The following is a 22,211-nucleotide window of genomic DNA, read 5'->3' on the forward strand; positions in this document are numbered from 1 at the left end:
CCAGAGGAAGTGGTGGAGGCTGGTACAATTGCAACATTTAAGAGGCATTTGGATGGGTATATGAATAGGAAGAGTTTGGAAGGATATGGGCTGGGTGCTGGCAGGTGGGACTAGATTGGGTTGGGATATCTGGTCGGCATGGACAGGTTGGACCAAAGGGTCTGTTTCCATGCTGTACGTCTCTATGACAGTGCTGAGCTGGAAGTCTGGAACTAGGGTAAGGCTGGGGGAGGAGAAATGAGGAAACTGGTGAAGTCCACATTGAAGCCCTGGGGTTGAAGTGGAATTCTCTGCCACAGGAGTGGTTGAGGCCAAAATCCTAAATGATTTTAATCAGATACAGTTCTTATAGCTAAAGGGATCAATGGTCTGGGGGCTAAAGCAGGAAAAGGGTACAGAGTAGAATGATCAACCATGGTCATATTTATGGAGAAGCAGTCTTGAAGGGCCAAATACTGTTGCTCCTTTTTTAAAAAAAAATGATAAGTTTATTCTAACATATTTCAACCTTTCTAGACTCCTGCAGCATTAACGTTTGTGTAAAGTTCTCAGGTTTAGGTTGCAGCTGATTGAATGCAGATGCTAACCACCAAAACATCAGACACAGGACTCTGCAACTGTGTGCGGATACCAACATTAATTTCACACGGTAAGAGTACATAGAACATTACAAGCACACCAGAGTATCATCATACTCGTAAAGTATGGTGCTATCTGTCCTTGAACAGCACAGTTTACCAGACCAGTTTAAAGAGCAAGGCAAGTTCTTCAGTCAGGCACCCTTTCAAGAATCATGCAGCAAAGACAGGATAGCCACACTTTTCTCTCAGTGATGCTAACTTGGGGGAACTATATGTTAAACTGCAGAGCAAATCTATGAAAATAAAAACAAATTCTCAAAACTTACATCAGATGCACACCATTCCTGAATCATGGACAGAATACATTTCAGAAGCACTTGGATAGCAAATGCTGGCTCCCACTCAGGTTCTATCTCAAGGTGCTGCCCAATCTGTCGGCTCATTGGCTCCATATTCTACAAATGATGCATAAAAGTAACTGCTTAACGATTCATCAAGATAACATCAGGTCGCTTCAAGAACTTGCTAAATAACTAAATGAGCTACATCAATAAGCACAGGAAATTCCATTTTTTAAAAATAGACAAATAAATATTACAATCTATCCATTCCTAACCCTGAATCACGTTGGCAGTCATGAAAACTTAAAGGTTACTACTAAGATGTTGAAGTCTTTCTCAGGTGAGCATTAAGAAGAACATTATCACCCATTTTGCAATATTATAGGAAGGGAAAAGTGTTTTATTAACATTTAGAACCTTAAAGAACGTAGTGTTTCTGAGAAATTAATAAGAAATTAGAGCATTCCGAAGGGAAAAAAAAATTAAACCTAGTTCATGGTCAGTACCAGCTCAAGAAATTATAATAGTGCTCCAAACAAAACTATTCTGCTCTCTTTCATTAATTGCAGTTACATAAATATCTATTGCTCTGAAAAAAATGCGACAAGTTAATCTGCATCTGTCTATGAAACTTGGCCGATTCTAAGTTTTTTTAGTGTTCAAGATTATAGGCGCAATGCATTCTTCTACAAACTCTGACTGTGTCACCACCTAAAAGCCATTAACTTGCATTGTATATTTAAAATATTTATCATATTAATCAGGCACCTCACAATATTAAATAAACTTTGATGCTACATAATATTAGGACAGTTAACATCGATTTAAAGGAGCATCTTAAAAGGAAGAGAAAGAGGGAATGGGAGTTCCAGAGACTAGAGCCAAGGCAGCTGAAGGCATAGCCTTCAATGGCGAAGCAATTAAACCCACATTCAAAGGACCTGGTTTGGAGGATCACACAGTCATCTTAAAGACTAAAAGGCCTGGAAGCAGTGAGATGGATAAGAACGGAGGAGGTCAGTGAAAGATCTGGAAACAATGACAAAAATATTAAAATAACACCAACTTGTCCAAAAATGACTGACTGCATTTTCTAGCTAGTCAACTTCTCACAGGATTAACAGATGACTGGCACAAAAGAGTGAGAAATATTGAATATCTATTTCCCCTAACTTCAGCAAACTACTTAGTGGGAATTGTTTACATCAAAATCATTTTCTGTCAAAGCCATTAATAAGTTAGGATCTGCAACATGAAGAGTGGTATAGTCAAAGTTTATTGTTACTTACTTGCATGGTTTTTAATAGCTTCAAAAATGTTTTAAAACCCTCAAGGAAACGCTCTCTTAGCTTGTCTGTCCACAGAGGTGGCTTGCTGATCAAAACATACCTTCAAAGAAAGGAAAACGAAGAGAAGAGATACATAATTTCTCCTGGTGAGTCTAAGGTACCTTTGCTGCAAACAAGCAAAAACAGACCTTTCAGCCTATTTAGGATAGTTGTTTCACACCACACCTGGTTCCTCCTATGCATCTCCATTTCACCCGAGCATCACAATCTTTCATTCCAGTCTTCCCTCATCTGTACATTTCACTTCCTCTTAAAACATCAATGCTGTCTGTCTCAATATTTTGATGCAGTTACAAACTTGAATTCGATAAGTGGGTGGTTTATCCTTAATCAGGAGAAATTACTTGCACAAAGCTGGATTTTGTCATGCTGCAATGGCACTTACTTGCAAGCCTGCCAATTAACTGCACCCATCAACTGAACTGACCTATCTTGAAGCTACAGTGACTTTCAGAACCTTTTTTTTTAATGAAATAAATACAGATAAATTATCTGAGGTACTGACTGGAAAATTGGCCTTGCACCTTGAGGAGTTGGGTTCAAACTCGGCTTAATACAATGGTTAGAAACCACTTCTCCAAGTATAAGCTAAATCCAATTGCTTCTGGACTTGAGGACTGCCTATAACTCACCATAAACAGGTAATCCTATTTACAAGTCCACGATACCTGCAGGAATGGATTGAGTGTTGTTTAAATGGTAGCACTGGAATTAGATCAAAAGGAGATTTAATCAGCGATAGAGTGGTAGGACTGCTTGGGAGGTCAAAGAACAATACAGCACAGGAACTAGTCGTTCAGCCCTCTAAGCCTGCACCAACACATTTTGCCCTTCCATATCACAAGTGCCTTCACTTACAGGATGCAAATTCCACATACTCGGAAACATCCTGGTAAACCTTTTCTGCACCCTCTCCAAAGCACCCACAAGTTTCCGACAGTGTGGTGACCAGAACTGTAGGCAATATTGTAAGTGAGGCCAAACTAAAATTCTGTAAGGATGTAGCATACGTTGCCTGTCCTTATACTCAATGCCCCTTTCGATGAAGGCAAGCTTGTCATAGGCCTTTTTTATTACCGTATCTACCTTCACTGCCACATTCAATGATCTGTGGAGCTGCACACCCAAATACCTCTACAATATTCCTAATGGTTCTGCCATTTACTGTATAATTTCCACCTGTACTTGATGTTCCAAAATATATCACTTCACATTTATTTGGATTAAACTCCATCTGCCACTTTTCTGCCCATGCCTCCAGCTGATCTATATCATGATGTATCCTCTGACAGTCTTCCTCACTATCCGCAACAGCACCAACCTTTTTAATCATGTACAAATTTACTAATTAGACCAGCCACATTTTCCTCCACATCATTTATGTAGACCACAAACAGCAGAGGTCCCAGCATGGATTCCTGTGGAACACCACTAGTCACAACCCTCCTTTCCAAAAAGCATCCTTCCACCGCTACTTCCTGTCCCCTATGACTAAGCCAGTTCTGTATCCATACTGACAGCTAACCATGGTACCATGTGACTTCATCTTTTGTACCAGTCTGCCATGAGGGACCTTGTCAAAGGCTTTACTGAAGTCCATGTAGATAACATCCAATGTTTTTCCCTCAATCATCTTTGTGACCTACTCAAAAATCTCGATCCAGTTCGTGAGGCATGACCTCTCCTGCACAAAACCATGCTGTCTCTCACTCATAAATATGGTCAGACTTTACTGCCCACTAATTCCCCTGTCTCTAATGCTGTTGTTCACATCTGTTTTCAAACAACTAGGTAACAATGTGCAAATCCAAAATGAAAATATATTCCACTCCTCAGAAATGAAAATTTTAAACTGAACAGGCACTAAGGAAAAACAGCTATTTCCTTTGGTGATGTGGTTAGTAAACACACTATGAATGATGGCAAAAATCACAAAGAGCCCAGCTTCAGAAGAGTCTCACCTGAATCCTTCAGAGGATTTGTGTGTGATTGATGTTTATGCCTCTTAGCTTTTGACTCTCCACAAGTGGGACAGACTGCCAATTTTTAAGCCTTTCAACATTCTGAAGGCAATGTCATAACTAACCACTGAAAAGTTTTTTTTGTCTTTAACCAATCTCCTGTTCCCAACTGAGGGCAAATAATGGTCTGCTTTCAAATACTGTAACTGTGAGCAAGCTAATTCCAACTGAACACTGAAGGGATACAGTCTGTGTGTCTGGCGTGTGAGCATAAATAAAGAGTGAAAATTAAAGAGATTAAAGGGAGAAAATAAAGATCATGCCTTTTTCTGTCGCACTTTTCATGATCTCAGTACATTAAAAAGTCTTTCCAACCAATTAAGTATTTTTTGAAGCAGCCACCGTTTTAATTCGGAAAATGTGACAGGCAGTTTGCAAAGATCAATCTACCACAAACAACATTGCTTTAACCAGATAACCTGTTTGTGACATTCAATGATTGATAAATACTGGTCAGGATACTGGGAAGCACTTTGAAAATGGCATCGTGAGATCTTTTACATCCACCTGAGGGGCAAATGGCTCTTGGTTCAACATTTAATCTGAACAGCAGCATCTCCAACAGTGCAGTATGCTTTGAATGTAACGTCTGCGTGAATATTGAGCTCCAGTCTCCCAGGTAAGGTATTCTGACTCAGAGGTTTTTATGCTGGCATTGAGTCATAGCTAACAGAACAATTACATTTCCCTCATCCAATTCTTTCTGGAATTCAGTATCTTTTTAGGATGAGTTAAGGTTCAATAGTTCTGACTTGATTAAAACAGCGAGGAATTAAATTATATTTAATTGTGATTAGTTGCAAAACACTTTAATGAAGAATAGTCATTTGGCTCAGGTCAACAGGAAGATCTATGGTTTTAGTGTTGTTTTATGGCCCAAGCTACTGCAGACTCAAGCTAACAAATGGCAGCTTTTAAAAAACTTTGATTCAAGGATATACTGTAACTGTATTTAAATAATTTGCTACTGTAACTTTAAGCATGCAATAGGCCAAGGTATATTACATTTGTATGGTTATTTGAGATTTATGTATTTTGCTGCTTCAATTATACTTTGTTACATCAGTGAGGTCTTTTTGAAGTAACTTTAGTCAATTTATTTCATACAAACAATCACATGGGAGTCACACATGGTTCTTTGGGTTAAAATATATTAATTAGCTTTGGAACTTTCCAGATAACATAAATATATTAGTTGAGAGATGTAGAACAACATTAAACCACCAAGTACTGACACTACATGCGCTCTCGCAGATATGCAAATTGCTTGACTTGTGCCTCATTAACTTGATAAAGATCAATGATGTCAGCAAGCCCAGAGGGATAAACTGTGATAAGGTGAATAATCCAGAGCGATTGTTCATTTCAAAGAACAAATAATATCAAATAAGAGGACCATGAACTTTAAAGAAACTGATTGGGAATCAGGCACACACCACTTAAATACTGTATTGATCGTGAGCTGGTTATGCATTGACAGGCCAATCACAGTTCAAGGTGACTCTGACTAATCACAAGAGTTAGTGGTTAGAAAAGATTAGGCAAAAACAATGACTGCAGATGCTGGAAACCAGAGACGAGATTAGAGTGGTGCTGGAAAACACAGCAGCTCAGGCAGCATCCAAGCAGGAAAATCGACTTTTCAGGCAAAAGCTGCTATTTGTATTCCTGATGAAGGGCTTGTGCCCGAAACGTCAATTTTACTGCTCCTCGGATGCTGCCCGAACCGTTAGAAAAGATTAATAAGCAACAATACTTACATTAAAAAAAAAGTGATGATTTAATGATTTGGGATACAGTAAGAAGATAGACAGAAGAAAAAACATGAATAGAACTGAATGAAAGACATGCATCAGTCACAGTCAAACACCATAAGTCGGTGTGCCAAAGTAGATCAACTGAAGATCACTACCTTATTGAGCATTCATTTGTACTCACTATAAAAAACAAGAAATTTGCTGAAATTTATGAAAGCACACTTATTCCTGGAATGGTCCTGCAAGTAAGCAAGACTTGCAGTCATTTTATATTGGCTCTCACAATTCAATCTAAAATTGTAATTGACTTAGTTCTTATAAATAAAGTTAAATTAAACCACAAATCTTACACTTTCATCTTCATGACCAGGACTGGTGAATCTATAGTAAAAATACAAGCTCCTGAAATGTGTTCTGCATTTGTAATCCTTGTTGTGGAGGTGCCAGTGTTGGACTGGGATGGACAAAGTTAAAAATCATACAATACCAGGTTCTAAATAAACCTGTCGGACTTTCACCTGCTGTTGTCAGATTTTTTAACATAATCCTTGTTGCTTGCTCTCTGACAATTTTGTCCCATCTGAAAATAATTTTTAGGCTTGCTATCACATTTTCATTTATTTTCATAAGGTGTCCTGTAATTTTTTTTTAAACTGCGAAGTCCCAGTTTATCAAAGTATTTCTTAAAATTCCACCTACTTGAGAAATTAAGTCTCACTACTCCAATTTCCTGTTATATCACCACAATGTGCAATTCCATTCAAGGAGTTTGTAGTTTGAGGTAATAACCTAATGTACTTCAGACATGGTGGAAAATAAGCTATTTCCTCAGAGTTCAAGATTAGTGGAAGAAGGTACTTGTTTGTACTTTCGCACCCTATCCCATACCTCAAAGCAACTCACACATTTCTTTGGAATACAGCCACTTTTGCAACAAAGCTGAAAGCAGTCATTTTTGCAGACGTCACTGCAACTTAAATAATAAGTTATTTATGTTCTAGGTTAGTTTATGGACAATATCAGTGTGGACCCTAGATCAGCAACCTCTTCAAAATGGTTTTTTTAACTTTTAAATAAATTCTTAACAATTATCTGGGTGGTCAGATGGGGTCCAGGTAAAACAATGCTATACCACCTCCAAAAACAAGATTGCCCCACCTCTAATAAAACCAGAAATGGGAGAGTTCGAAACAGACTGGAATCCAGTCGGAAACATGTTTTAACAGTTCTCTCACACATATTAACATAAATGTTCAAGTGATTTGTATTTCCAGAAAATTACTCCAATTATTGGATGTTTCAAATCAATGACTTGATATTAGAACTGCCAAGGATTTAACTGAAACACTGGACTTGGTAACAGGACACTTAGAAAATCATCATTTCATGTTGACAATGCCACAAAAAGAAATCACATTTGACAAATCTATTATAGCTTTTTGAGATTACAAGTGAAAGGTAAAATTGCCAAAGAACTACTGAGCACAGGGCTTATCTCTCATTAGAGCAAGGTTTAACCTGACTGTCGCCGTACCTCAGGCCAGCACAGCAGAGTTCTTCACGTTAACCTCAGCCAGTGTGGGAACTGAACCACATCAGTGGTATCACTCTGCATTGTAAACCAGCCATCCAAATCAACTGAGCCAACCATCAAGAGAGGGAGGGTACACCTTTTTGGATACTATAGAAATGCTATGATATAGATACACTTTAAGCAGGTGGAGTTTACATAGATCAATCACTACCTTATCGAATAGAAGATGATGCCGAAAGGATCAAATGACTTTTTCCATGTTCTTATTTTTAAAATTTATTACAACTCTACACATTGCTCCACAGATGCTGAGTAACCTGCAGTGTTTCCAGCATTTTCATTTTCAATTTCATTTTCTATTTTAGAATTCTAATATCTGCAGTTTCTTGCCTATGTGTCAGATATTGATTTGCTTTAACTTTTATTTCATCTTCTATTCAAGTATTTTTTTAACCTCATTAAATCCAAATGCTTTGTGAAGCACAACAAACAAAACAGCAAAGCAAAAGAAACTGAGCCAGTCGGAGGGGCACAATTCAACAACTGTTTCACTGCATCAGAACCTCTAACAGCTACATGATCTGAAATAGCTGGAGTGTTGAGTATAACCACTACTGCATTTCCAGAACATTGTTCTGATTGATCAGAGTAAAAAGACTATATTTGCACAGTTGGAGAAAACAGTCTTTAATAAAGACTCCTGTGCAGCAAAAAATTAAATAGGAACTCTTGTATACTACTTAGCACTTTGCTACTCTGCTGCCATTTTGCTAATGCTACTTTGATTATACTGTATACATACACTGGCCCAAAGTATTATCTTAAACTTTGTTAAGAATACTCAGAACTTCAATAGGCCAACAACTAAATAACGATTTGAAAAGTCTTATGCACCTAATCCATCATTAAAGAGAAATGACCAATCTGGGGTCTGATGATGACACTTACTTAAGATCATACAAGACCATTTGTTTCCTGGACAATTTGTCCTGGGAGTAACTCTGAAAATGAAGCTTTCCGTTATCCATATGCTCAGAAAACAGCTCAATTATGGTTTCAATAATGATTTTTAGAGCATCGTGTTCTTCAATCAGATGACGAGCCTAGCAAAAGATTAAACATTTTCTGTAACATTCGTTCAAGTAGTGAAAATGAGAAAAATAAATGAAACCAGAATTTTTACATCATTACATTTTTTATTTATTTTGGTTGATTTGTATGTAGCTCAGGAGAACCATGAAGGATTTAAAAATATATTAAATAAAAGCAGTAGCAGGTCTGATTGCCCCTAAAGTATGATGATCAATAACACTACAATTGAGCACTTACCTGTCTGATTCTCATATTTCTCAAGTTAGAATCATAGAATCATCGAATCCCTACAATGTGTAAGCAGGCCATTCAGCCCATCGAGCCCAGAGCAACCTTCCAAGGAACACCCCACCTGCAGCCAGCCCCCATCTCACCCTACCCCTGGAACACTGCCTGGAACATGGCTGCACATGCCTGGACACTATGGGCAATTTTTTAGCACAGCCAATCTATTTCCATTCTTCTTAATCAATCCACCTATTTCCATGTACTGTTTGAGTATTATGATACTACCAGTACTTTTCATCAAATAGGTTTATGTAGTCTTTATGAAGATTTTGAGGTCCCTCTCAATTATTGCATTGAATTTGTTACAGTTCATTTTATTTCTTCATTAGTACAAAAATCTACATAAGGGGCCTAAAAGCAATTCCCTCAAGTGTTGGTGACTCCTCATGATTTCTTATCTCCATCCATACTGTTTCTATTCTCTGACCTTCCACTTCATTCTTTATCAGTTAATTCTTACTCCCGCTGACTCAACCCTTTTACATGGGTCTGATGTTCTACAGGGACAAATATCATGGCACATTTCATTCATATGCAAATTGGTCTTGCATTTTGGTTATTCCACTTACCAATGTTGGGACAGTGAATATTTGAACAGACTGTGCAGTTACAGATACATTGCGGTCATGATCATCATCCACAAATTCGAGCTGAAGTTGCTTGTAGTGCTATTGGAGACAAACAAACAGATGATCATTCCCCTTCAACCACACAGTGCAAAGGCTCAGGCTGATGGCAAGCTTAACAATTTATATTTACAAACAGTTTACAGCACAAACAGGTCATTAAGCCCAATAGGGCCATCTTCTTATGGAATATTTAAGAAATACTGTTTAAAAATGAGGGGTCGCATATTTAAATAGAGATGAAACAGTTTTATTTCTGTCTTAGAAGATTGTGGAAGCAGATCCAATATTTTTAAGGCTTTTAGATCATAAGATACTAAGACTATAAAAAAAGCAGCAGGATTAGACCATTCGGCCCACCAAACCTGCTCTGCCATTTAACCATGGCCGATTTGTTTCTCAATCCTATTCCTCTTCCTTCTTCCTGTGTCTCCTGATCCCTTCACCAATCAAGAGCATGGTTATCTCTGTCTTAAATAAACTTAATGACTTGACCTGCACAGCTCTCTGTGGCAGTGAATTCCACAGATTTACTACCCTCTGGCTGAAGAAATTCCTCAACTCAATTTGAAATGGTCATCCCTTCACTCCGAGGTTCCGAATATTGCTCACAATATTCCAAATACCTCATACAACCTCAACAGTGCAATCCTGCTCTTGTATCCTAGCCCTCTCAGAGTGAATGCTAACATTGTATTTGCCTTCCTAACTGCCAACTGAACCTGGATGTTAACCTTCGGATCCTGAACTGGGACTCCTAAGTGCCTTTGTGCTTCAAACTGCCGAAGCCTTTCCCCATTTAAAAAACATTCTGTGTCTCTACTTTTTCTACTAAAATGCACAACTTCACACTTTCCCACATGGTATATCATCTACCACTTCTTTGTTTACTTTCTTAGCCTGTCCAAGTTCTTCTGCAGCCTCCCTGCTTCCTCAATATTATTCACCCCATCAATTTCTGTCATCAGTAAACATAGCAACAATGCCCTCAGTACCTTTGCCCAGATTGTTAATGTATCATATGAATAACTGGGGCCCCAGAGACTCCTGTGTAACTCAACTAGCTTCCACTCCCATCTGAAAAATTCTTACTGTCTTCTGTTAGTCAGCCAATCCTCTATCCATGTCAGTGCCCCAAATGTACCTAACATTATGGGAGTCTTGTCTGTTTAGCAATCGCCTGTGCAGCACCTTGTTAAAGGTCTTCTGGAAATCCAGATACATACTTCCACTGACTCTCCTTTGCCTAACTTGCTCATTACCTTCTCAAAGAATTCGAACAGATTTGTCAGACATGATCTCTCCTTGACAATGTCACCTCTACCGCCTGATTCTCCAAGTTTTGGAATGTTACTGGTGTCTTCCACTGCAACTGATACAAAGCACTTATTCAATTCCTGTTCTATTTCTTTGTTCTCCATTACTAGTTCTCCAGACTCATTTTTCACTGGTCCAATGTTCACTCTGACCTCTCTCTCTCTTCTTATAGATCTAAAAAAAATCTTTTGCAATCTTTCTTTTATATTGCTAGGTAGCTTTCCCTCATATTTCATATTTGGCCCCCACTTCTTTTTTAGTTGTCCTCTACTGGTTTTTAAATGCTTCCTAATTTTCTGGTTTCCTACTAACCTTCACCACATTGTACACTTTTTCTTTTGCTTTTATGCTGTCCCTGACTTCCCTTGTTCCAACCTTTAGGTTCATTTTAAGAGAATGTTGATTTATGATTACAATTATTAATTTTAGCTCCACTCTCAACCCCATAAACTCCAAAAAAGGTATCACCAAACTCCAAGACTTAAAACTCTGCTCCCCCATCTGCAACTGGATCCTTGACTTCCAGATGTGCAGACCATTATCAACAAACACATCGAGTAAGACCCCATCTACCACCCCCTGAGAAAATGAACAGGAAATGACATCACCAACCAAAGAAACTCAAACATATAAATAGAAAGCAGGAATTATCAACAGTGCTTTGCCCTGAGGCCCACTGAAGATGTTACCTAGTAGGGTAACAAAACATCTGGAAATGAACCTTCCAGCTCAGCGAGCAAACCTACATCCAGAACCTCAACCTGAGCTACAAATTTTCCCAAAACTCATGCAGACCACAATCAGTAAGGATAACCAACAACACCTTCCCCACAATAATCCTCAACACTGGTGCCCCGCAAAGTAGACCACTCAGACCCTGACATTCTTATACATTCATGACTGTGTGGTCAAATTTAGCACAAACTCAATTTACAAATTTGCTGATGGCACCACTGTAGTCATTTCGATCTCAAACAATGATAAGAGAGTATAAGAAAGAGATAGAGAGCTTAGTGGCATGGTGTAAAGACAACAGTTTCTCCCTCAATGTCAGCAAAATGAAGGAGTTGGTCATTGACTTCAGCAAGTGGAGTGGAGGACATGTTCCTGTATGTATCAATGGTGCTGACACGGAGATGGTTGAAAGGTTCAAGTACCAAGCAATAAACATCACCAATCTATCCTGGTCCATCCACATTGCTGCTAGTCAAAAAAGCATACCAATGCCTCTTCTTCCTCAGAAGGCTAAGGAAATTCAGTATGTTTACAATGACTCATCAACTTTAATAGAAAGAATCCTATCCGGAAACATCACAGTTTGGCATGGCAACTGCTCGACCCAAGAATGCAAGAAATTACAGAAAGTTGTAAAAGCAACCCAGTCCAATACAAAAACCAGCCTTCCTTCTACTGACTCTGTCTCTACTTCCTGCTGTCTTGCAAAAGCAGCCAACGTAATCGAAGACCCATTCCACCCCAATTATACTCTCCTCCGTCCTCTTCCATCGGGCAGAAGGCACAAAAGTTTGAAAATACTTACCAACATATTCAAGAATATCTTCTTCCCTGTTATAAAGCTTATGAATTGACCCCTCATATATGAGAGTTGATCTTTCTCTGCACCTTCTCTGTAGCTGTAACACTATGTTCAGTATTCTATTCTATTACGCTGTTGTACTTGTGTAAGGAATAGCTTGTTTGATTAGTACCCAAAACAGTACTTTTCACTTTATCTCAGTACATGTCACAATAATAAATCAAATCAGAATGAGTTAGATCAGCTGTATGTGCTCCATGCTAGATTCCACTCACTACCTCATTTGTGTTGTTGGAGCTGCAGTCATCCATAAGACCATAAGACACAGGAGTGGAAGTAAGGCCATTCAAGTCTACTCCACCATATCATCATGGTTGATGGGCATTTCAACTCCAGTTACCCACACTCTCCCCATAGCCCTTAATTCCTTGCGAGATCAAGAATTTACCAATCTCTGCCTTGAAGACATTTAACTTCCTGGCCTTCACTGCACTCCATGACAATAAATTTCACATGGAGAAAGTCAGGACTGCAGATGCTGGAGATCAGAGCTGAAAAATGTGTTGCTGGAAAAGCGCAGCAGGTCAAGCAGAATCCAAGGAGCAGGAGAATCGACGTTTTGGGCATACGCCTTTCTTCAGGAATTCCACAGTCCCACCACTCTCTGGCTGAAGAAAGGTCTCCTCCTTTCCATTCTAAATTGAGCCCCTCCAATTCTAAGGCAGTGCCCACAGGTCCTAGTCTCCCCGCCTAACCTTATAATCAAGAGAAGGTCACCCTTAAAGAAGCTGAAGATGGTTGGCCCAAGGACACTACCCTGAGGAACTGCTGCAGAGACGTCCTACAGCTGGACTGACTGACCTCCAACAATTGCAACCATATTCCCATGTGCCAGATAGGACTCCAACCAGCAAACTGTGCCTCCTTGATACCCACAGATTCCAGTTTTGCTCGGGTTCTTTGATGATGCACTCGGTCACGTGCTGTCATGTCCTCCTCCTTTCTGTGTCATGTGCTGATTATCCCTTTAAGTGCATCTGTTATTGTTCCAACTACTCAGTGGTAGCACGCTCCACAGCCAAACAAAGAACATTCTCCTCGGCAGTTTGTTGGATATGTCAACTGTCAATCTTAAGATTTACATCCCCGTGCTCTGCCATAAAAGGAAATGGCTTTTTAAAATCTAGTCCATTGGACTTGTACATAACTAACCTCACCTACCACCCCACCAATCTCCATGTTCAGCGCATCATCCGCCGTCATTTCCGCCACCTCCAAACGGACCCCACCACCAAGGATATATTTCCCTCCCCTCTCCTATCAGCATTCCGTAAAGACCACTCCCTCCGTGACTCCCTCGTCAGGTCCACACCCCCCACCAACCCAACCTCCACTCCCGGCACCTTCCCCTGCAACCGCAGGAGGTGCAAGACTTGCGCCCACACCTCCCCCCTCACCTCCCCCCAAGGCCCCAAAGGAAACTTCCATACCCGCCACAGATTCACCTGTCCCTCCACACATATCATCTATTGCATCCTCTGCACCCGATGTGGCCTCCTCTATATTGGGGAGACAGACCGGCTACTTGCGGAGCGTTTCAGAGAACACCTCTGGGACACCCGGACCAACCAACCCAACCACCCTGTAGCTCAACATTTCAATTCCCCCTCCCACTCCACCAAGGATATGCAGGCCTTTGGACTCCTCCATCGACAGACCACAGCGACCTCTTTCCACCTATCACATTTCCGACGCCCCTCCCCCAAGTCCCTCCTCCCTACCTTTTATCTTAGCCTGCTGGACAAACTTTCCTCATTCCTGAAGAAGGGCTTATGCCCGAAACGTTGATTCTCCTGTTCCCTGGATGCTGCCTGACCTGCTGCGCTTTTCCAGCAACACATTTTCAGCATCTTGTAAATTACATTAGTTTTGCTTGTTGTCTGTACAGGGTCTTCAAAGTTCATTAGCTGAGGAGAGTGGCTAGGGTTTCTGGATGTGTTTTGTCTGCTTGTTGGGGTTTGTTGCTGAGAAATCAGACTGTGTTCATTGGGTACCCGTTCTTTTTGAATACACGGTATAGGCGATTTTCCTCTGCTCTGCGTAGTTCCTCTGCGCTGCAGTGTGTGGTGGCTCATTGAAATAATGTTCTAATGCAGCTTCATTTGTGGGTGTTGGAATGATTGCTTCTGTAGTTCAGTATTTGGTCAGTATGTGTTATTTTCCTGTAGACGCTGTTTTGAAGGTCCCCATTGGCTGTTCGCTCTACTGTGACATCTAGGAATGGTAGTTCGTTGTTGTTTTCCTCCTCCTTAGTGAATTTTATGCCAATACGGGTATTATTGATAGCCTTGAAGGTTTCCTCTAATGTGTTTCATTTTGTGATGGCAAAGGTGTCATCCACGTAGCGGACCCAAAGTTTGGGTGGGATAGTTGGCAGAGTTGTTTGTTCGAGTCTCTGCATTACTGCCTCTGCTACCAACCCAAATATCGGAGATTCCATGGGTGTTGCGTAGGTTTGTCCGTAGGTTTTGTTGTTGAAGGTGAAGTGAGTGGTAAGGCATAGGTCCACTAGCTTGACGATATTGTCTTGCCGATGAAGTTGGTGGTGTCTGGTTTATGTGTCTTTGGTTCTTAAAATAATGTAGTCAGTGTTTCCTTGGCCAGTTTGATATTGATGGATATGAACAAGGCTGTTACATCAAAGGAGACCATTATTTCATCCTCTTCTATCTTGGTGTCTTTGATGGTCTTCAGGAATTCTTGGATGGAGTGGTGTGAGTCTTCTACTAAGTGTTTTAGCGTTTGGTGTAACTCCTCAGCCAATCTGAAAGTTGGTGTTCCAGGCAGTGAGACAATAGGTCTTGGTGGGGGTGGTGGGGGGGAAGAGGCACGGTCTTGGTTTGGTTCCCTGACCAAAGTTTATATTTTACTTGTCACTACTAACTTCTATAACTGACAACCTATGAAAACACTTCCACAATTCAGAGCTTTTGGGAGCAAAGATGTGCTTCTAAATCTCAGTCACTGCTAGGCATTGACCAGAATAAAACAGGTACTTACAGTGATAAATTCAATAGCAAAGAGTCTCTTGTATTCTGTTTCCATCAGCAAACTGCATACTATCAGTTCATGAAAGGCTTTGCGTGCTCCTGCATTAAAATAAACGAATGCATATTTATTCTGCCTGTTCCTTGGTTAAATCTATAGTTTTCACATGCTTCATATCTTTGTTACTGTATAATCTGTAGTAGCGTCATGACTAACATCCTGCAGCCATCTGCAATCAAAAGCAAAATGATCAATATAAATTCATGCACATGTGGTAAACTAACTCCTAAATGAGTGATGTCAGAATAGCAAGAAATGGGGTTGGCCTGAATTTCCACTTTGGATTCTGAACATAGCAGCATTCGATCTTCATCATTCGTGAATAAAATGGAAAGCACATTTCACATTTTGTGGCCTTTAATGACCAGAATCCATCAGAAAGTCTGCAGCCCATTCATTTAAATCTAGACAATGCGTTTTAAAAAAAACAAGGAAATCTATTTTAAAAAGCAATTTAACTTCCAGATGCTTCACGGTCTTCTGCAAGTTCCCTTCCATTACCTTAACACATGCCATTGCTCTCTTCAGCTGGCTGCATCCTAAGTCTGCAATTCCCTCCTTACATCTTCGCATCTCGCCACATCACTCCACAACACCTACCTCTCAAGAACAAAGAAAATTACAGCATGGTACAGACCCTCCAGCCCTCCAAGCCTGCGACGATCCAGATCCGCTATCTAAATCTGTTGCGTATTTTCCCAAGATTTCTATCCCTCTGCTCCCTATCCATTCATGTATCTGACTAGATACATCTTACGTGACACTATCATGTCCACCTCTATCACCTCCACTGGCAACGCGTTCCAGGCACCCACCCTCTTCTGTGTAAAGAACTTTCCACACATATTTCCCATAACCTTTTCCCCTCTCACCTTGATCTCGTGACCCCTATTAATTGAGTCCCTCACTCTGGGGAAAAAGCTTCTTGCTGTCCACCCTGTCTCAACCTCTAATGATTTTGTAGACCTCAATCAGATCCCCCCTCAACCTCCATCTTTCTAATGAAAATAATCCTAATCTACTCAACCTCTCTTCATAACTAGCACCCTCCATACCAGGCAACATCCAGATGAACCTCCTCTGCATCCTCTCCACATCCTTTTGATCATGTGACAACCAGAACCATATGCAGTATTCCAAATTTAGGCAAACCAAAGTCCTATACAACTGCAACATGACCTGCCAACTCTTGCACTCAACACCCCATCCGATGAACAGCAATGTGGTTGACTCTCAATTGCCCTCCAGGCAATTAGGGATGGGCAATAAATGCTGGCCTTGCCAGCGACATCCTCATCCTATGAACGAATTTTTTTAAAAATCCCTCTGTACATGAATTTTCCCAAGGCTTTTCCACTTACCATATAGTTTTCTCTCGAATTGGATTTTTCAAAATGCATCACCTCGCATTTGTTAGGATTGAACTCCATCTGCCATTTCTCTGCACAACTCTTCAATCTATCTATATTCAGTCTTCTTCACTATCTGCTTCTCCACCAATCTTGGTGTCATCTGCAAACTTGCTAATCAGACCACCAAGCCTTCCCCCAGATCATTTATGTATATCACAAACAACTGTGGTCCCAACATGAATCCCTGTTGGAACACCACTGACCACAGATCTCCATTTTGAGAAACTCCCTTCCACTACTAGTCTGTCTACTGTTGCCCAGCCAGTTCTCTATCCATCTAGCTAGTACACCCTGGACCCCATGTGGCTTCACTTTCTCCATCAGCCTACTCAAACGCCTTACTAAAGTCCATGTATCTGACATCTACAGGCCTTCCCTCAATCAACTTTGTCACTTCCTCAAATTCTATTAAGTTGGTAAGACATGACCTTCCCTGCACAAAACCATGCTGCCTATCACTGATAAGCCCATTTGTCTTCCAAATGTAAATAGATCATAACCCTCAGAATCTTGTCCAGCAGCTTCCCTATCACTGATGTCAGGATCACTGGTCTATAATTACCTGGATTAGCTCTGCTACCCTTCTTACATAAGGGGACAATATTAGCAATTCTCCAGTCCCCCCAGGTTCTTATCCATATTCAAGGATGCTGCAAAGATATCTGTTAAGGCCCCAGCTATTTCCTCTCTCACTTGCCTCAGTAATATGGGATAGATTCCATCTGGACTTGGTGACTTGTCCACCTTAATTACCTTTCAGAATACCCAACACTTCCTCCCTCCTTATGCGACTTGACCGAGAGTAACGTTTGATTACTTGACCTAGAGTAATCAAATATCTATCCCTAAACCTCAACATCCATAATGTCCCTCTCCTCGGTGAATACAGACGCAAAATACTCATTAAGAATCTCACCCATTTTCTCTGTTTTGAGGTGACAGTCTGTGTGGAGTTTGCATATTCTTCCCAGTGTCTGCTCCAGTTTCCTCCCACGGTCCAAAGATGTGCAGGTGAATTGGCCATGCTAAATTATCCCAGTGTTCAGGGATGTATAGGTCTGGTGCATTAGTCAGAGAAAATATAATAGGGTAGGGGAATGGTTCTGGGTGGGATACTCTTTGGAGGGTAGGTGTGGCCTTGTTGGGCCAAAAGGCCCGTTTCCACATCGTACGGATTTTATATAATTCCATATAACTTTCCTCTTTAGTCCTTCAGTGGGCCAACCCTTTTTCTACTTACCCTCTTGCTCCTTACATAATAATAAAAGGCTTTGGGATTTTCCTTACCCCTGTTTGCTAAAGATATTTCATGACCTCTTACAGCACTCTTAATTCCTCGTTTCAGATTGGTCCCACATTTCTGATATTTTTCCAAAGCTTTGTCTGTTTTCAGTCGCCTAGACCTTATGTATGCTTCCTTTTTCCTCTTAGCTAGTCTCAATTTCACCTGTCAAAATGGTTCCCTCATCTTGCCATTTCCATCCCTTATTTTCAGAGACATGTCTGTCCTGCACTCTAATCAACCTCTCTTCAAAAGCCACCAACATATCAAATGTGGATTTACGTTCAAACAGCTGCTCCCAATCCATATTCCCCAGCTCTTAACGAATTTTGCTTTAGTTGGCTTTCTTTCAGATTAGCACTCTTCCTTTTGGACGACTCTGATCTTTGTCCATGAGTATTCAAAAAAATTACGGAACTGTGATCACTATTCCTAAAATAATCCCCTACTGAAACTTCCATCAGCTGGCTGGGCTCATTCCTCAACACCAGGTCTAGCATGTCCCCTTCCCAAGTTGGACTATTTACATACTGTTCGATAAAACCCTCCTGGATGCTACTTTCAAATTCAGCTCCATCTGGACCTCTCACATGAAGTGAATCCCAGTCAATGTCTTGAATTCCCTCTCAAATAAACACCTACTGCCTTTATACTCTTCTAAGGATTCACTTTCTGTACCTGACATATGCTTCCTTTTGTTTCTTAACCAAACCCTCAATTTCTCTCATTATCCATCATTGCCTACACCGACCAGCCTTTCCTTTCATCCTAACAGGAATATACTGTCACTGGACTTTCGTTATCTCATTTCTGAAGGCTTACCATTTTCCAGCCGTCCTTTTACCTGCAAACATCTGCACCCATTCAGCTTTTGAAAGTTCTTGCTTAATACCGTCAAAATTAGTGTTCCTCCAATTTAGAACTTCAACTGTTAGATCTGATCTATCCTTTTCCATCACTATTTTAAAATTGCTGGCCCCAAAGTGCTCCCCCACTGACATTCAGTCACCTGCCCTGCCTTATTTCCCAAGATTAAGTCAAGTTTTGCACCTTCTCTAGTAAGTACATCCACATACTGAATCAGAAAAATTTCTTGTACACACTTAATAAATTCCTCTCCATCTAAACCCTTAATACAATGGCAGTCCCAGTCTATATTTGGAAAGTTCAAATCCCTTACCATAACCACCCTATTATTCTTACAGATAATTGAAATTGCCGCACAAATTTGTTTCTCAATTTCTCACTGACTATTGGGCGGGGGGGGGGGGCTCTATAATACAATCTCAATAAAGTGATCATCCCTTTCTTATTTCTCAGTTGCACCAAAATAACTTCCCTGGATGTATTTCCAGGAATATGCTATCCCTTATCAAAAACACCACTCCCCCTCCTCTCTTGCCTCCCTTTCTATCCTTCCTATAGCATTTGTATCCTGGAACATTAAGCTACCAGTCCTGTCTATCCCTGAGCCAATTTCTGTAATTGCTATGATACCCCACTCCCAGGTTCCTAACCCATGCCCCGAGTTCATCTGCCATCCCTGTTAGGCCCCCTGCATTGAAGTAAATGCAGTTTAATTCATCAATCCTACCTTGTTCTCTGCTTTGTTCCTGCCCTGACTGTTTGACTCGCTTCTTTTCTCAACTGAGAGAAAGCGAGGTCTGCAGATGCCGGAGATCAGAGGCGGGAGGGTGTTGCTGGAGAAGCACAGGTCAGGCAGCATCCGAGGAGCAGGAGAATCGACGTTTCGGACCAGAGCCTTTCATTCCTGATGAAGGGTACCAGCCCAAACCGTCGATTCTCCTGCTCCTCAGATGCTGCCTGACCTGCTGTGCTTTTCCAGCAACACACTCTCGCCTCTTTTCTCAACTGTACCAGTCTCAGATCAATCTCTTTCCTCAGTATCTCCCCGAGTCCCATCCCACCCACCCCCACTCCCCCTTCACTAATTTAAATCCTTTGAGCAGCTCCAGAAAATCCTGTCAGTATATTAGTCCCCTTCCAATTCAAGTGCAATCCATCCTTGTGCAGGTCGTTTCTACCCCAAGAGATTCCGATGATCCAAAAATGTAAATCCTTCTCCCATTCACCAGCTCCTCAGCCATGCATTCATCTGCTCCATCCTCCTAGTCTTCCCCTCACTGGGAGTAATCCAGATATTGCTACCTTTGAGGACCTCCTTTTTAAATTCCTTCCTAACTTTCTATACTCTCCCTTCAGAATCTCATCCTTTTCCCTTCCTATGTCATTGGTACCAATGTGTACAATGACCGCCTGCTGGTCCTTTTCCCCTTTGAAAATATTCTGCAACCTCTGTGAGACATCCTTGATCCTAGCACCAGGGAGGCAACACACCATTCTGGTTTTTCACTGCTGTGTGTTACTCTAACTAGACAGACCCCTAACACAATCAATTGCTTAGAACCCGACGTACCTCTCATTACATTAGAACCTGTCTTGATACCAGAAATTTGGCTGTTCATGCTACATTCCCCTCAAAGTCTAACACCCCCTACATTTTCCTAAACAACATATTTGTCTGAAATGGGGATGACCACAGAAGACCCCTGTACCACCTGCCCACCTCCCTGGAGTTAACCCGTCTATCTGACTGTATCTGCATTTTTCTCCCTTCTTAAAACTGCCATCCATCACACCCCCTAACTCTTGTAAATTCCTCAGTGCCTCTAACCGTTGCTCCAACCGATCTGTTCGATCTGATAAGATTCGCAACCAACATTTATTGTAGATTTAATGCTCAGTAACCCGTAAACTCTCTTGAAACTCCCACATCTGACAAGAGCAGCATTTCATAAATACTCAGTTAAACAGAGAATGACCAAGGTCCATTATTACAAAGTAACCTGCGTTACCAAGATGCTAACCATTTTCTTATTATCGTGTATCAGAAAAATAGGAAATGTTCAAAGAATTTTTTTTCCAAATGACAAACTGAAAATTCTGAGGAAGGTAGGAGATCCTCAAGAGAAACAATCCTGTGACTTCTTTACCTGATCAACTTGAACTCAACTAGTTGCTGACATGCTTACTCACCTTTCCAGAGCTTGGCATCAGCCAACATTAATCTGCTGCTCAGGCAAGGTTGATCAGATTCTGGTTCTTGGTTAAGTACCACCTCACAGAAAATCTGACGTAATCCAGCTGCATAATAGAAAGAAAAACAATTTGCATCTACCCAAACTCAAATTTATCTTTAACAGTATGGATACAATGTAATAGAGGATTATAATACTCCTGTCTTGAACCTGATGACAGCAATCCTCTAGTGAAGCAAACTGACAATGTTGCTTGTGAACTATGGCTCATGCAACTCTATTCGGATGAATAATAGGAATATTCATACTTGAAAATTTAAGAAACTAAAGATACCAGAGCCTGGAATTAGATATTTTAATTGGAAGTCATCTATTGAACTAAATGGGAGATATTATAAAGAATGTGAATTTAGCAGTTATTAGAAATCAGTTTTTGAAAATAGAGTCCCTGTCTATGTAACACAAGTGATTTACTGATGAAAGAGACCAGACTTCAATTCATGTTATATTCCCAATTAAAGTGCCACCGAGCAGCTATCTGAAAGATAAATTCAGACTCGTGGTTCAACAATTAACAAGTTTCAAGCTCAAAGGTTGAATGGACTTTTGCAAGTACATGTACAATTATTTAAGCAATGATCAGGATCTTTCACAGTTCTGCAAAGAGATCAGTGATGGTCTTCATATAAAAAATAGGATATTTATACAGGATTCCTCCCACCCTGGCCCCTGGACCAGCCAGAACCACTACCACAGTAGACAAAAGCCCTTGACAATATGGCCGAAATATCTGTGTCTATATAGTTCAGAAAGGGCTGCCATATTTTATAGAATAATTCAGTTTTTTGGTGCACCATATTTGAGAGGAAGTCAAGGGGGATATATTCCATGATTAAGCTGTGCCAAT

The 22,211-nt window shown here is 40.6% G+C and overlaps 1 protein-coding gene across 1 annotated transcript in view; it reads right to left on the bottom strand.

Annotated features, from left to right (window-relative positions):
* ubr1 (ubiquitin protein ligase E3 component n-recognin 1) overlaps window positions 1-22,211 on the bottom strand; it is a 204,626-nt gene that overhangs the window by 145,772 nt on the left and 36,643 nt on the right. The window contains exons 9-14 of the mRNA XM_043698391.1: window positions 21,303-21,410; window positions 15,504-15,592; window positions 9,533-9,631; window positions 8,532-8,686; window positions 2,212-2,311; window positions 908-1,036 (exon numbers count right to left, since the gene is read on the bottom strand). Of these exons, the coding sequence (XP_043554326.1) occupies window positions 908-1,036; window positions 2,212-2,311; window positions 8,532-8,686; window positions 9,533-9,631; window positions 15,504-15,592; window positions 21,303-21,410 (680 nt within the window). The remainder of the gene's footprint in view (window positions 1-907; window positions 1,037-2,211; window positions 2,312-8,531; window positions 8,687-9,532; window positions 9,632-15,503; window positions 15,593-21,302; window positions 21,411-22,211) is intronic.

Source organism: Chiloscyllium plagiosum, chromosome 10, assembly GCF_004010195.1.
Source record: "Chiloscyllium plagiosum isolate BGI_BamShark_2017 chromosome 10, ASM401019v2, whole genome shotgun sequence".
Lineage (NCBI taxonomy): Eukaryota > Metazoa > Chordata > Chondrichthyes > Orectolobiformes > Hemiscylliidae > Chiloscyllium > Chiloscyllium plagiosum.